We start from the raw sequence: 15,555 nt of genomic DNA, 5'->3' as shown, positions 1-15,555 counted from the left end.
AGGTCTGTCATGAAAAGGCACAGTCTGAGGTCTGGCTAGCAATAACACAATTCGGGAAACAGTTATGCATTTCTTGCTAATATGGGAAAGATCCATATGGGTCCATAAGTGTTTCCGCTCATGTTGACTTTGTTGAGGCCATGGTGTCTCCTCTCTCTCTATCTGTCACAATTCTGTTCCTGGGCCCAGCATGGCTTTTCCCACTGTCTGCCAAGCATATCTTCCATGAGTGGTGATTTACTCTTCCTGCAGTTCATCTGCTGCTACTTCATTACCCATGCCTGATGTCCCATCCAAGGACTTTTCCCTTAGGCCTGAATTTCCAACTCTTTTTTTTTGGTGAATAGTAACAGTCTGCTAGCTCCAGGATCTCATTGAGGTCAGGTCAGGGAGTTTCCTAACGCTCTCTGAGTGAATCATCTCAGTCATCCTTCCCCATTAGCAGAATTTGTTATGGTATCTATCAAGCACTTTTCACTCCTCATCTTGTCACTATGACGACCTTCCATCCGTTATTTTTACAAGTCTGTTTTCTATTCTTATCTTTTGCAGTACCATCCCTCAACTGCTCTATTCCACTCTTTGATGGCCTGTGGAACTCGAGTCCCAATGGGAGCCTTCGCTCCATACTTCATACCTCCATTAAATGCGATATCTGCATTCCTGTTTCAGTAACCAGGTATGGGCACATGAAGGAAGAAGCACTCAAACTAAAATTGAAAGAATAATACATCAACCAATGGATTTTAGACAGACCCTGAAAACAGTGCATGAGTATGACAGGAAATTAAGCAACTAAACAATAAAGTATTTTTTTGTTATAACATGAATGTGGGAAGAATTTATGTGGGATTTAAAGAATGATATTAATGTTGTGGTTTTAGCCACTGCTCTTGCAAAAATGTTGAAGGATTTGTATCTTCACACTGGATGAAGGATTTTCTTTGACCTAGTTTTATAAGGTTGGTTCTTTTGATAAAACTTTGAATAAATGCCATCTTATGTCACTATAATCAAATGTAACATGATGCTGCGTTCTGCCAAATCACAAATGGTCAAACATTATATGTTGTCAGTTTCAATGACGCCATCTGATGTCAAAGTGTGAAGAATGTCACTTCCACCACCTGTATGATTTCAGAGAATGTTTAATAGGGATAAAGAAAATAAATAAGTAGAAACTGGTTAACTATAGGTCCCAAAACATGGGCGATGTTTATGTGCTGCTAGGGAACTGGAAGAGATACAGCCACCTCGGGCACTTCTAGCAGTCTATCACCACACATTCCAAGCTCTTGTGTTGTCTTTGTGAGTAGATTATCTAGTGCTGATTTTGCCTTGCATTCTGCAACAGATAGTTCTGAAACTAGACCAGGAAAAAGCAAAACTACAAGTACCAGAATGTAAAACAAAATAGATGGACAGGAAGTACACTTGAGTGAAATATCTGGATATAGGTGGTCATTTTTAACAGAACTCACAATATTTTGTTATGTTCTCCGGAAGGTACTCCATAAGACAAGGAGGAATAAAAGTAAGAGGTGTTAAATCCAAACAAGATAGAAGCTGAGGAAAGAAAGCAGAATAGTGAGCAAGAGGAAGTTAGGGTAAATAGAGAGGGAAGACTAAAAAGGTGAACAGATTTAAAATTTAAGAAAGATAAATCATGGGGCTAAAGGACATATCAAGCATACTGTGCTTGTTCTATGAGGGGGCTACACAATGCTAAGCAAAGTTTCAAAACATTTATACAATAGTTAGGAGTACGGGGTAGCACCGTATCAGCACAACTAGTTTCTTAAGTATGACAAGAAGAAATCTGTTGCAATTTTGTCAGTAGATCAAGTCGACTTAAAGACATTTCCACACCCCAATGGGCTACATTTGATTCTAACCTTAAACATACTTCTTTCTGCAAAAACTGAAGCTGATTACTTCACTGCAAACTACGCCCACTACCTCTCTGCAAACGATTATCTTACCCCCAACCAGTGATGTGCTGATAAATTTTATCATGTGAGTGAAGTCATTTATTACCATCAAGACCAATGCAGCCTGATTCCAGTAGATCAATACTTGAAAATCCACTCTCATCCCATATCCAACAGGCAATTCATTAGTTAACATGGTAGTTGTTAGAAATGGGGTTTTTGGTTGGCAGTCAGGTTGCCCTCTGTCCAAGCAAGAACCCTCACTCTAGTCAGGGTAAGTCACACACAATCCAAAATCAGCCTGTGCTCACCCTCCGGTAGCTTGGCACGAGCAGTCAGGCTTAACTTAGAAGGCAATGTGTAAAGCATTTGTGCAATAAATCATACAACACCATAGCATAACACCACAAAAATACACCACACAGTGTTTAGAAAAATATATAATATTTATCTGGGTATCTTCAGGTCAAAACGATCAAAGTTGCCATACGAATTTGTAAAGATATCACTGAAAAGTGATAGAAAGTGTCTTAAGTCTTTAGAAAGTAAACAAAGTCTCTTTCAAACACAAAGTACCTGGTTTCTGGTGGAAAATCTCCTCAGAGGGCCACAGGAGAAGAGGTGCGTGGAAAACTGGTGTGTGCGTCGATTTCTCCTCAGCACACACGGACTTGCGTCGTTATTTACCACGTGGGGAGTCGGGCGTCGTTTTCCGGCGCGCGGACAGTCTCTTACTGTGGTTTGCGGGGAGTAGCAGATGTCCCGGGTCTGTGCGTGGATTTTCCTGCTTGTTTTCCGGCTGCGCGTCGTTCTGCGGGGCTGCGCGTCGAAGTTGCGATCTCACGGCAGGCTTCGCGTCGATTTCTTCTGCAGAGTCGGGCGGCGTTGTCCTTGCGAGGCCGTGCGTCAAAGTTTTGATCTCACGGCAGGCGTCGCGTCGATTTCTCCTGTGGAGTCGGGCGGCGTTGTCCTTGCGAGGCCGTGCGTCAAAGTTTTGATCTCACGGCAGGCGTTGCGTCGATTTCTCCCGGGAAGTCGGGCGGCGTTGTCCTTGTGAGGCCGTGCGTCAAAGTTTCGGTCGTCCTGAAGACGTCGCGTCGATCAGCGTTGGTGTGCGGCGTTTTTGTTGCCACGGAACAAGCTGTGCGTCGAAAAGTTCGGCGCACGGAGCGTCCAAGAGGAAGAGAGAAGTCTTTTTGGTCCTGAGACTTCAGGGAACAGGAGGCAAGCTCTATCCAAGCCCTTGGAGAGCACTTTTACAGCCAGACAAGAGTTCAGCAAGGCAGCAGGCCAACAGCAAGGCAGCAGTCCTTTGTAGAAAAGCAGACAGGTGAGTCCTTTGAGCAGCCAGGCAGTTCTTCTTGGTAGGATGTAGTTTCTGGTTCAGGTTTCTTCTCCAGCAAGTGTCTGATGAGGTAGGGCAGAGGCCCTGTTTTATACTAAGTTGTGCCTTTGAAGTGGGGGTGACTTCAAAGAGTGTCTAAGAAATGCACCAAGCCCCCTTTCAGTTCAATCCTGTCTGCCAGAGTCCCAGTAGAGGGTGTGGCAGTCCTTTGTGTGAGGGCAGGCCCTCCACCCTCCCAGCCCAGGAAGACCCATTCAAAATGCAGATGTATGCAAGTGAGGCTGAGTACCCTGTGTTTGGGGTGTGTCTGAGTGAATGCACAAGGAGCTGTCAACTAAACCTAGCCAGACGTGGATTAAAGGGCACAACAAGGTTTTAGTGCAAAGAAATGCTCACTTTCTAAAAGTGGCATTTCTAGAATAGTAATATTAAATCCGACTTCACCAGTCAGCAGGATTTTATATTACCATTCTGGCCATACTAAATATGACCTTCCTGCTCCTTTCAGATCAGCAGCTGCCACTTCAACAATGTATGAGAGCAGCCCCAATGTTAGCCTATGAAGGGAGCAGGCCTCACAGTAGTGTAAAAACGAATTTAGGAGTTTTACACTACCAGGACATATAACCACACAAGTACATGTCCTGCCTTTTACCCACACAGCACCCTGCTCTAGGGGTTACCTAGGGCACACATTAGGGGTGACTTATGTATAGAAAAAGGGGAGTTCTAGGCTTGGCAAGTACCTTTAAATGCCAAGTCGAAGTGGCAGTGAAACTGCACACACAGGCCTTGCAATGGCAGGCCTGAGACAAGGTTAAGGGGCTACTGAGGTGGGTGGCACAACCAGTGCTGCAGGCCCACTAGTAGCATTTAATCTACCTGCCCTAGGCACATGTAGTGCACTCTACCAGGGACTTACAAGTAAATTAAATAGTCAATCATGGATAAACCAATCAGTAGTACAATTTACACAGAGAGCATATGCACTTTAGCACTGGTTAGCAGTGGTAAAGTGCCCAGAGGTCAAAAGCCAACAACAGGTCAGAAAAAATAGGAGGAAGGAGGCAAAATGTTTGGGGATGTCCCTGTCAAAAAGCCAGGTCCAACATGACCCCCTAGCAGCCTAAAGCCAGGGGAGAACAATCACTATCCTGATGTACTTCCCTGTTTGAGGCGACAGAACAAGGACCCAGGCCCACAACAGCAAGGGCATGCTCCAGTTCTTCGCCTTCGTGACTCCAATTGGATCCCTCTGTCCATACTCTCAGGGCCCACTAAGCCAACCCATGGGGAACCTTTCTCCTTACCTGCGGATCCCATCTGTGCAGCACCTAACCTTACTTTGCTCACAGATGTATCCCAGGAGCAGGATAGTACCACCATGACCAACACAGTGGTGTTGCCCACTCTACCCCCGGGGTGTGACCATTGTCCCCTCCCCAGGGATAACTCTGTCCACCCGGACAGCAAGCCACAGTGATTACTGACAGCTGCCAGGGATGAGAGCCAGGTCCCAGGCCTCTCAAAGCTCTCCAACCACTGTGGCTGTGGAGAGTGGGGGGCGGTAGCCCCAGGTGCTGGGCACCCTTTAACCACTCTCCCTTCCACCAGGTCAGGGATGACAGCCTGAACCTGGTCCTCCCCTCTGGGGCTCTGTACCCTCCCTCCTGGAGCGGTACCCCCAGAGTCCAACATGGTCAGGGTGCTTACAGAAGTCGCCCTGTACCATTCCTCCACCAGTGCAGGGCTGTTAACCTGCAACTGGCCCTCCAACCTGGGGTCTGTACCTTCAGGTTGGACTAGGCCCCGGGGTGAGGCTTCCCTCCCCCTGCCCTCCCTTCTGGGGTCCAGCACCCTCCAACTAGGAGTGGCCTCCTCAGAAGACAACATGGTAGGGGCACTGTTATTAGTAGCCCCTCCCTCCAGGTCCGGGGGGACACCCTGAACCTGATCTTCCAGCCCAGGGTCTGTACCCTCAGACTGGATCACTGCCTGGCAAACCAGGACTTTCTGGGAGGCACACCTACCCCCCACCAGGTCAGAGTTTAACCTCTGCACCTGACCATTCAACTCAGAGTCACCACCCTGACGTTGAACAATTGCCTGGCACGCCAGGACTTCCTGGAGGGCACACTGACCCTCCACCAGGTCAGAGTTTAACCTCTGAACCTGGTTCTCCAACCTAGGGTCACCATCCTGAGGTTGGGCAACTGCCTGGCACACCAGGACTTTCTGGGAGGCACACCTACCTCCCACCATGTCAGAGGTTAACCTCTGAACCCGGTTATCCAACCCAGAGTCAGCACCCTGAGGTTGGGCAATTGCCTGGCACGCCAGGACTTCCTGGGGGGCACACCTACCCCCCACCAGGTCAGAGTTTAACCTCTGAACCTGGTCATCCAACCCAGAGTCAACACACTGAGGTTGGACAATTGCCTGGCACAGCAGGACTTCTAGGGAGGCACACCTACCTCCCACCACGTCAGAGTTTAACCTCTGAACCTGGGTATCCAACCCAGAGTCACCACCCTGAGGTTGAACAATTGCCTGGCACGCCAGGACTTTCTGGGGGGCACACCTACCCCCCACCAGGTCAGAGTTTAACCTCTGAACCCGGTTATCCAACCCAGAGTCAGCACCCTGAGGTTGGACAACTGCCTGGTACACCAGGACTTTCTGGGGGGCACACCTACCCCCCAACAGGTCAGAGTTTATCCCCTGAACCTGGTTAGCCAACCCAGAGTCACCACCCTGAGGTTGAACCATTGCCTGGCAGGCCAGGACTTCCAGGGAGGCACACCTACCTCCCACCAGGTCAGAGTTTAACCTCTGAGCCGGGTTCCCCAACCCAGGGTCACCACCCTGAGGTTGGGCAATTGCCTGGCACGCCAGGACTTTCTGGGGGGCACACCTACCCCCCACCAGGTCAGAGTTTAACCTCTGAACCTGGTCATCCAACCCAGAGTCAACACCCTGAGGTTGGACAATTGCCTGGCACAGCAGGACTTCTTGGGAGGCACACCTACCTCCCACCAGGTCAGAGTTTAACCTCTGAACCTGGGTATCCAACCCAGAGTCACCACCCTGAGGTTGAATCTTTGCCTGGCATGCCAGGACTTCCTGGGGGCACTCTCACCCCCCACAAGGGACACACCGTCCCCAAGGGCCACACAAGAGTCTGGTTGGCGCAGGTCTCCCGACCTCTGCCCATCCGGCAGAGTCTGGGTTTCCCCCAAACCAGAAACGGTTTCACCTGGGTCATTCCTGGGGGGCTCTGCTCTCAGAGCTGTCCCCTGACTCTCAAGGTCCTCCACTGGGGTCTGCAACCCCCTCTCAACCCCATGTCTGGACTTCTGCACCCCCTCACTAGGAGGGGTACTGCAAACACCAGAACTGTTGGGATGCTGGCTACAGTCACCCCCCCAAGTTCTTCTGACACTGCGGGGCTTCCCTCAAAAGGTGGCCCTACGGTACAGGCTAGGCTTCCCTCCTGGTGTTCCCTCATGGAACCCTCTAGGACCTGGGACCTACCTGGGACACTACAATCATTTCCCACCTCACTCGGTTGGGAACCACCTAGACCACTCCCTTCAGGAGCACCCCCAAATGCCTCTTCAGACTCTCTGGTACTCACCCAGAAGTCTGCCTCCATTGTAAGTTCCCTGGGGTCAGAGAACTCACACTCCACCTGGTGTTGGCGTAGCTCTGGAAAATAAGGACCAGACATATGCTCTCCAGCAATTACATCACTCTGCCCTTCACATGTATTAACCACAGTACCCTTCACCCAACCACCCAGTAACTCAACCTTGGAAAAGCACTCTACCTCACCCTCCTGAGACTGGTGAGACAGTATCTGTCTGTCCCTGACACTCAACCCATACTCTTCTGGGATGTCTCTACACTCTATATCCAGGACGTCCACCAGGGGGGAACCCTTTTCTCTGTCACTCTCTGCTAGAGTCAGTAAAGTGTCCCTCCCCCCAGTAGGAATATGACTCCCTGTGCCAGTTCCCCAATCCTTCTCAGGGACCCTGTGCATAACGGGAACTACCTCATACCCTTGAACCGCCTGGGGTGTGTCAACTCCCTTCTTCAAGTTGGGCACCACATCTCTGGGCTTGTGCCCTTCTTCAGCAGTACCGGATGCAAGATTTTTGCTGCCACCATCTGAACTGGACTCAGCCCTTCCGGCCTCCAGTTTCAGCTCTTTACAGCTCAGCTCTTGAGCTGCAATCTTTTCTTCTTCCAGGGCTAAGAGTATTTTTGCCTCAACCTCTGCAAGATACTCCTCTAATTGTTGCTCCTGTCGCCTTTGACTTCGGAGCCATTCATCTATCTCTGGGTCTCTTTCCTCATCTGAGTAGTCTTCCTCCTCATGTGAGCAGTCTTCCTCCTCATGTGCGTAGTCCTCCTCCTCATCTGAGGGGTACTTAGTCATTTGGTTTCTTGCTGCCTCTCTCTCTGCCCATCTTTCCTCCCCCCAGACTATGTAGTTATGTAGCATCGCCGCCTTAGTAGATCTCCTTGCTACAGGAATGCCCCATTTTCTGCAAAGCTTCCTTAGGTCAGCCTTAGTGAGGTGGTCAGTACGAACAAAGAATGAGTAGGTAAGCAATCCCATTCTGATAAGATCTTACCAGCAAAAACCAAAATCCAAAGTCCAAAATATCAATAGTATATCCAGGAGTACATCAGAGAATCAAAAGCCAAAAAAGATGAAAAATCAAGTTGACCTTCAACTGTGGGTAGGTAGTGAAATACTTAGCTACTGTATGTCACTGCACAAACACAAGTTCTATCCTCACCGCTGATCACCAATGTTAGAAATGGGGTTTTTGGTTGGCAGTCAGGTTGCCCTCTGTCCAAGCAAGAACCCTCACTCTAGTCAGGGTAAGTCACACACAATCCAAAATCAGCCTGTGCTCACCCTCCGGTAGCTTGGCACGAGCAGTCAAGCTTAACTTAGAAGGCAATGTGTAAAGCATTTGTGCAATAAATCATACAACACCATAGCATAACACCACAAAAATACACCACACAGTGTTTAGAAAAATATATAATATTTATCTGGGTATCTTCAGGTCAAAACGATCAAAGTTGCCATACGAATTTGTAAAGATATCACTGAAAAGTGATAGAAAGTGTCTTAAGTCTTTAGAAAGTAAACAAAGTCTCTTTCAAACACAAAGTACCTGGTTTCTGGTGGAAAATCTCCTCAGAGGGCCACAGGAGAAGAGGTGCGTGGAAAACTGGTGTGTGCGTCGATTTCTCCTCAGCACACACGGACTTGCGTCGTTATTTTCCACGCGAGGAGTCGGGCGTCGTTTTCCGGCGCGCGGACAGTCTCTTACTGTGGTTTGCGGGGAGTACCAGATGTCCCGGTTCTGTGCGTGGATTTTCCTGCTTGTTTTCCGGCTGCGCGTCGTTCTGCGTGGCTGCGCGTCGAAGTTGCGATCTAACGGCAGGCGTCGCGTCGATTTCTCCTGCGGAGTCGGGCAGCGTTGTCCTTGCGAGGCCGTGCGTCAAAGTTTCGATCTCACGGCAGGCGAAGTGTCGATTTCTCCTGCGGAGTCGGGCGGCGTTGTCCTTGCGAGGCTGTGCGTCAAAGTTTTGATCTCACGGCAGGCGTCGATTTCTCCCGGGAAGTCGGGCGGCGTTGTCCTTGCGAGGCCGTGCGTCAAAGTTTTGATCTCACGGCAGCCGTCGCGTCGATTTCTCCAGGGAAGTCGGGTGGCGTTGTCCTTGCGAGGCCGTGCGTCAAAGTTTCGGTCGTCCCGAAGACGTTGCGTCGATTAGCATCGGTGTGCGCCGTTTTTCTTGCCGCGGAACAAGCTGTGCGTCGAAAAGTTCGGCGCACGGAGCGTCCAAGAGGAAGAGAGAAGTCTTTTTGGTCCTGAGACTTCAGGGAACAGGAGGCAAGCTCTATCCAAGCCCTTGGAGAGCACTTTTACAGCCAGACAAGAGTTCAGCAAGGCAGCAGGCCAACAGCAAGGCAGCAATCCTTTGTAGAAAAGCAGACAGGTGAGTCCTTTGAGCAGCCAGGCAGTTCTTCTTGGTAGGATGTAGTTTCTGGTTCAGGTTTCTTCTCCAGCAAGTGTCTGATGAGGTAGGGCAGAGGCCTTGTTTTATACTAAGTTGTGCCTTTGAAGTGGGGGTGACTTCAAAGAGTGTCTAAGAAATGCACCAAGCCCCCTTTCAGTTCAATCCTGTCTGCCAGAGTCCCAGTAGAGGGTGTGGCAGTCCTTTGTGTGAGGGCAGGCCCTCCACCCTCCCAGCCCAGGAAGACCCATTCAAAATGCAGATGTATGCAAGTGAGGCTGAGTACCCTGTGTTTGGGGTGTGTCTGAGTGAATGCACAAGGAGCTGTCAACTAAACCTAGCCAGACGTGGATTGAAGGGCACAACAAGGTTTTAGTGCAAAGAAATGCTCACTTTCTAAAAGTGGCATTTCTAGAATAGTAATATTAAATCCGACTTCACCAGTCAGCAGGATTTTATATTACCATTCTGGCCATACTAAATATGACCTTCCTGCTCCTTTCAGATCAGCAGCTGCCACTTCAACAATGTATGAGAGCAGCCCCAATGTTAGCCTATGAAGGGAGCAGGCCTCACAGTAGTGTAAAAACGAATTTAGGAGTTTTCCACTACCAGGACATATAACCACACAAGTACATGTCCTGCCTTTTACCCACACAGCACCCTGCTCTAGGGCTTACCTAGGGCACACATTAGGGGTGACTTGTGTATAGAAAAAGGGGAGTTCTAGGCTTGGCAAGTACCTTTAAATGCCAAGTCGAAGTGGCAGTGAAACTGCACACACAGGCCTTGCAATGGCAGGCCTGAGACAAGGTTAAGGGGCTACTGAGGTGGGTGGCACAACCAGTGCTGCAGGCCCACTAGTAGCATTTAATCTACCTGCCCTAGGCACATGTAGTGCACTCTACCAGGTACTTACAAGTAAATTAAATAGTCAATCATGGATAAACCAATCAGTAGTACAATTTACACAGAGAGCATATGCACTTTAGCACTGGTTAGCAGTGGTAAAGTGCCCAGAGGTCAAAAGCCAACAACAACAGGTCAGAAAAAATAGGAGGAAGGAGGCAAAAAGTTTGGGGATGTCCCTGTCAAAAAGCCAGGTCCAACAGTAGTGATGGCCCCACTATTCTTTTCTAATAGTCCTCAAATGAGCCCCATACTTTACTATGATTCTTGACTAAGTCATTAGCATCGTCACGCATGGTCACATTATAATCACCCACAAAAGGTCCTCTGACTGTCAACCAACTGGATGCCTCACCTAAAACCTTTCTCTCAATTGCTTCTGATCTCCCAGACAACTGCAGTTCACAGGCCCTTGCATTGGATACCAGTTCTCTCTGTCAACCCACATTTCCTGCTCATTTCCAAGGCTCCATGCATCAACTATCATTCGTCTACACATCAGGCCCTCTCCCAATATTTGAAAACCGCTTTTCCTTGTGAGCAATATGCAACAAGAAGTTACATCTGGCCTAAAAACTCATCTCCACTCTCCTCCTCCTCCAACACAGGACCACCCACTGTGCATTCGCCACATTCTCAATGCAAAAGCTGTGTATGTGTAAATAAATACATTAAAAACAAAGCTGACATATTTGTGCTGTACTGTTTGTGTCATGACTCGTGTACCACTCATTGTTTACACGTTAAAAACTTATAATACCTGTGCACGCTTTTTACTGCTATATAGATAATGCTGTTGCTATCCCTTAAATAAAGAAATGCGGCGTCAAAGTAAACGTAGTTCAACAACCATGGTGTATGTCACAATTCCTGCCCAATACAACATAACCATTAACTCACCTTCGAAGGACGGCCAATGGAGAGCAGGTTTGTCAATATGCAATTATGCAATATATCTTTATATATATATATATATATATATATATATATATATATATATATATAAAAAATAATCACCTGATACTACAATGACATTGCGGGGCAGTGCAGTACACCAAAGAACCCCACCCACTTCTGAAGGATTAATGCAACATTTAAAGACATGCGGACCACAACAGAGTTAAAAGGATACTTCCATTCGACTATACTAATGCAGGCTCTTCGGATGGGATTATTGAGGGACAAGCAGAAAAGAGCCCGGGGAGGTCTGTTGTTCGTCGAACTTCCCTGTTTTTTGCTCTTGGCATATTGCTGTCTTTTTTTCAGGGACAGAGATCCTACTGGTAGAGGTTCGTCGGCGCTCATTGCTTGGACCGCCTTAGCTTTCCTAGCAGCATCAATGGCGGCTTGCCAAGAAAGTACAGTTTGTTTGGATGGTACTGAATGGTTGGATGTAAATGGTAGCCCGTTACCGGCAAGAGGGAATCTAGTGCTGCTTGCATAGTTTGCCTCTGCAAAAAAAAGAGAAAAATCAAATATTATTGAACGCTACTCACAAAGGTAAACAAGAGAGTTAAACAAGCTACCCGTAGTAGATACTTTGCACACATTAACAAATAACAAATAGAGCAAGTACAAACAAAAAGTAACATCACTCGATTTCAACCTAGCTATCTTTTTAAAGCTATTATTGCTCTGAATAATAATATTAAATATCGAATGTATGCTGTGCAGTATTTCCAGTTTGAGGTAGAATCATAAGTAATTGTTTCAGTGTTGTTTTAGGAAATTTAATAAACAAGTTTTAAAATGTACAAGTTTGGTCTTTACTAAGCCATAATATATTTACTCTAATTTGACTTTCCAAATAAACTGATTCAAAATTGCTACTTGGTGACTTAGCAGTGGAACTTTACCTCGTAGGTTTTAGATCATTCATTGTTGTCCAAAATCTATGTTACATGTGGATTGAGACAGCAAAGCTTTCAAATAACATTGTCCTCGTCTTTTGAAAAATATTTTTACAGTAAAAAATCCTAAACTCTTCATGCAAGTTAACATCAGATGAAAATACGCATTCACCAACGAACCGGTGCAAAGAGCACCATATTTGTTCCTTTTGGGATATATTGTTTTTAACTTGGAGAAAAGACTCAAACTTTGAGTACTAATTGTATCTAAAATCAACCCACATTTCTTACTGATATTGGTCACGATTTACATATGTAAGGCCAAATGTGCTTCAAGACCACGTTTTCTTCTTAAATGACTTTTGAAGAAAAACAACGTTTTTCCATTACATTTTAGAACAGAATGGAACAGAGACCAGCTCAATAAAGTAAAAGCAAACTACAACACACTCGATAATTGTGAATTGGGGCTTGTGAGTATGGCCTCTCTTTGTTTCAACCAATGGCGGACCTACTATGGAGTAAGGTGGAGGATTTATTTTGTGCAGTAGTGTAGACCCTGTCAGTCTCCCGTGGGAAAGAGAGTCAGACCAATAAATCTGCAGGCGACCATAAACTGATAGCATCCTGTAATTCTGTGATGTTTCTCTTCCAGCCTTTGTATGCAGGATAAATGTCCCAAAAGTGGGTCCACTAATAATGTATCCACAGCCACCTGCCTCACTACTGAAGAGGACGTGCAGCAAGAGCTCTTACAGTCCAAAGAGAGACACTGTAACTACAGAGTTACCCAGCAACCTCAAAAACAAATACTTCTGTTTAACGTGCATTTAGCTTGGGCCATTTAAAGTGCATCCAGTGATGCATGCGTTCGCATCAACAAGGTGTGAAGAAAGAGTCAGGGGTTTGGCACTTATATTTCTCTTGGAAGCAGACAGTACTTCCAGCAAGCTTATTAGCTGTTCGGAGCAAGAGGTTGTGACCGGTAAAGTCTGGCATAAAATGCATCACTTGCTAATGTACTAGGATGGTCGCACCACAATGTGGAAACACGGCAAGTCCGGCTCGAAACATTGTGGTGAGGAACTAAAGTGAGGAAGAGTGGGCAAGAGATCTCGCGTGCATTCGTAGTAAAAGGCTCCAGATTTATTGAATGGATGATGCAGATGGTGTTGAGCAGAAACATAATCTTTGCTAGAAGCAGTATGTTTCCTGCATTTGTATTGCCATGCAGGGAACCTTACATGGGGGGCCCTGCATTTATTTTGTACTTAGGCACTCACTTTGCCATTTACTACCTTTCCTGCCCCTACTCTATCAAAAGGAAAGGCTTTGTGAAAGACCACTGCAATCATCTGTTCAGCATTTGCTACTGTAGTACATTGCTGGACCCTTCCTGCTGCCATGAATGGACAACAAGGACAACTGAGGGGGTACAACTCCATTTGGTGCCAAGTACCATGGGGCATTGTAAGTCGAAGGCTGCTTTTGCCATAATTAAGGCAGTTATGTTATGAAGATATGTAGAGTGCACTATCACCATGGAGATTATCCTGACACTGATCAGGAGGGAGCCTAGCTAAGCCTACATCCCACTGTGACTACTTGAAAAGCCAGGTCTCCAACTTCTTGCAAAATTCAAGAAGTGAGGAGGAGGCTGTTATGTGTAGTGGCAGGTCGTTCTAAGCTTTAGGAGCAATATAGGGGAAGGCTTGATCACAGGATCTGTGTTTTTCATATGTGTGATATGTGGGTGAGGAGCAGTCTGGACAAGCAAGGGTGTTTGGAAGGTTTCTGAAAGCAGATGCGATTGAGGTATGCTGGGCCAGTGTTATGTAGTGCCTTGGAAGTGGGGCTGAGGAGCTTGAAGTGTACTCGTTTGGGTATGAGGAGCCCATAGAGCTTCTTCTGATGTGGTGTGATGCGAGTCTGGCATGGGAGGCTAAGAGTGATTTTTGTTTGCAGAGATATGAATGGGCTGCAGCTTTCTGGTGAGTTTTTGCTGGTCCCGGCACAGAGGGTGTTCCTGCAGTCCAGCTTGCTTATGACCAGTACGTGTGATGGCTTACCAGGAGCCATTTGGAAATCTTCCTCAGCATCTTCATGGTATGGGAGCATGAGGGGGTGACGGTGTTAACTTGGGTGGTCATGTCGAGTTTGCCATCAATGATGATCCTGAGGTTCTTGGCATTGTCGGTCCTAACTCTCGTGGCTACCAGGTAGAGTCCCACAGTGAAGTCCTCTTCCCAAAGATCACGATTCAGTCTAGGTGTTCAACTTTAGCCAGATAATCTTCATCCAGTGGTCAATTTCAATCCTACAGGCATTGAAATTGATTTGGGTATTGGAAGTCTTGTCCATAAGGGAGAGAATGAACTGCATGTAGTCAGTGTAGGAGAGAACGTTAATGCTGTGAGAGCAGATGGTGCTGGCTAAAGGGACCATGTTTGAGTTGAAGAGGGTCTGGCTCAGGGAGGATCCTTGGGAAACTCTGCAGATGAGGTCACGGGATCCGAGGTGTACGGTGCCACGTTGACTGACTGGGTACTTCCTGTCCAGAAGGAGCAGATCCATCAGAGTGTGTCTCCTTGGATTCCCATGTTGTGCAGGAGTTGGATGAGTTTGGGATAGGAGACTATGCTAAATGCTGCAGAGAGGTCCAGGAGGATCCAAGGTCGAAGAGGATGAAGGTGGCATGTCTCCTTTGTCCCGAGTCATGTGGATGTAATCTGTGGCAATGATTAGGGCAGTTTCTGTGCTGTGGTTGGGTCTGAAACCAGATTGAGTGGTATTGAGGAGTTGGTGGTCGTTGTGGCATTTGTTGATGATTTTCTCTAAGACTTTGGGGGTCATTCTGACCCTGACGGGCGGCGGAGGCCGCCCGCCAGAGTTCCCCCCTCCGAAATACCGCTCCGCGGTCGAAAGACCGCGGAGGGTATTCTAAGTTTTTCCCTGGGCTGGCGGGCGGTCGCCAAAAGACCGCCCGCCAGCCCAGGGAAAAACTCCCTTCCCACGAGGATGCCGGCTCGTAATCGAGCCGGCGGAGTGGGAAGGTGCGACGGGTGCTGTTGCACCCGTCGCGTATTTCACTGTCTGCCAAGCAGACAGTGAAATACTTGTAGGGGCCCTCTTACGGGGGCCCCTGCAGTGCCCATGCCAGTGGCATGGGCACTGCAGAGGCCCCCAGGGGCCCCGAGACCCCCCCTACCGCCATCCGGTTCCCGGCGGGCGGACCGCCGGGAACTGGATGGCGGTAGGGGGGGTCGGAATCCCCTCGGCGGCGCAGCTAGCTGCGCCGCCTTGGAGGATTCAAAAGGGCGGCGGTACACTGGCGGGAGACCGCCAGTGTTGCCGGTCCGACCGCAGCTTTACCGCCGCGGTCGGAATGCCCTGCGGGGCACCGCCGGCCTGTCGGCGGTGCTCCCGCCGACCCTGGCCCCGGCGGTCTAAGACCGCCGGGGTCAGAATGACCCCC

At 48.1% G+C, this 15,555-nt stretch overlaps 1 protein-coding gene across 2 annotated transcripts in view; it reads right to left on the bottom strand.

Moving 5' to 3' along the window:
- The window catches only part of CACNA1D (calcium voltage-gated channel subunit alpha1 D), a 1,248,477-nt gene that overhangs the window by 838,661 nt on the left and 394,261 nt on the right, over positions 1–15,555 (bottom strand). For both annotated transcript variants that reach the window (XM_069206436.1, XM_069206437.1), the window contains exon 2: positions 11,363–11,681. In XM_069206436.1, coding sequence (XP_069062537.1) covers positions 11,363–11,681 — 319 coding nt within the window. The remainder of the gene's footprint in view (positions 1–11,362; positions 11,682–15,555) is intronic.

This window comes from Pleurodeles waltl, chromosome 9, assembly GCF_031143425.1.
Source record: "Pleurodeles waltl isolate 20211129_DDA chromosome 9, aPleWal1.hap1.20221129, whole genome shotgun sequence".
NCBI lineage: Eukaryota > Metazoa > Chordata > Amphibia > Caudata > Salamandridae > Pleurodeles > Pleurodeles waltl.
The sequence above is the reverse complement of the archived record's forward strand: the minus strand, read 5'-3'. Positions and strand labels throughout refer to the sequence as shown.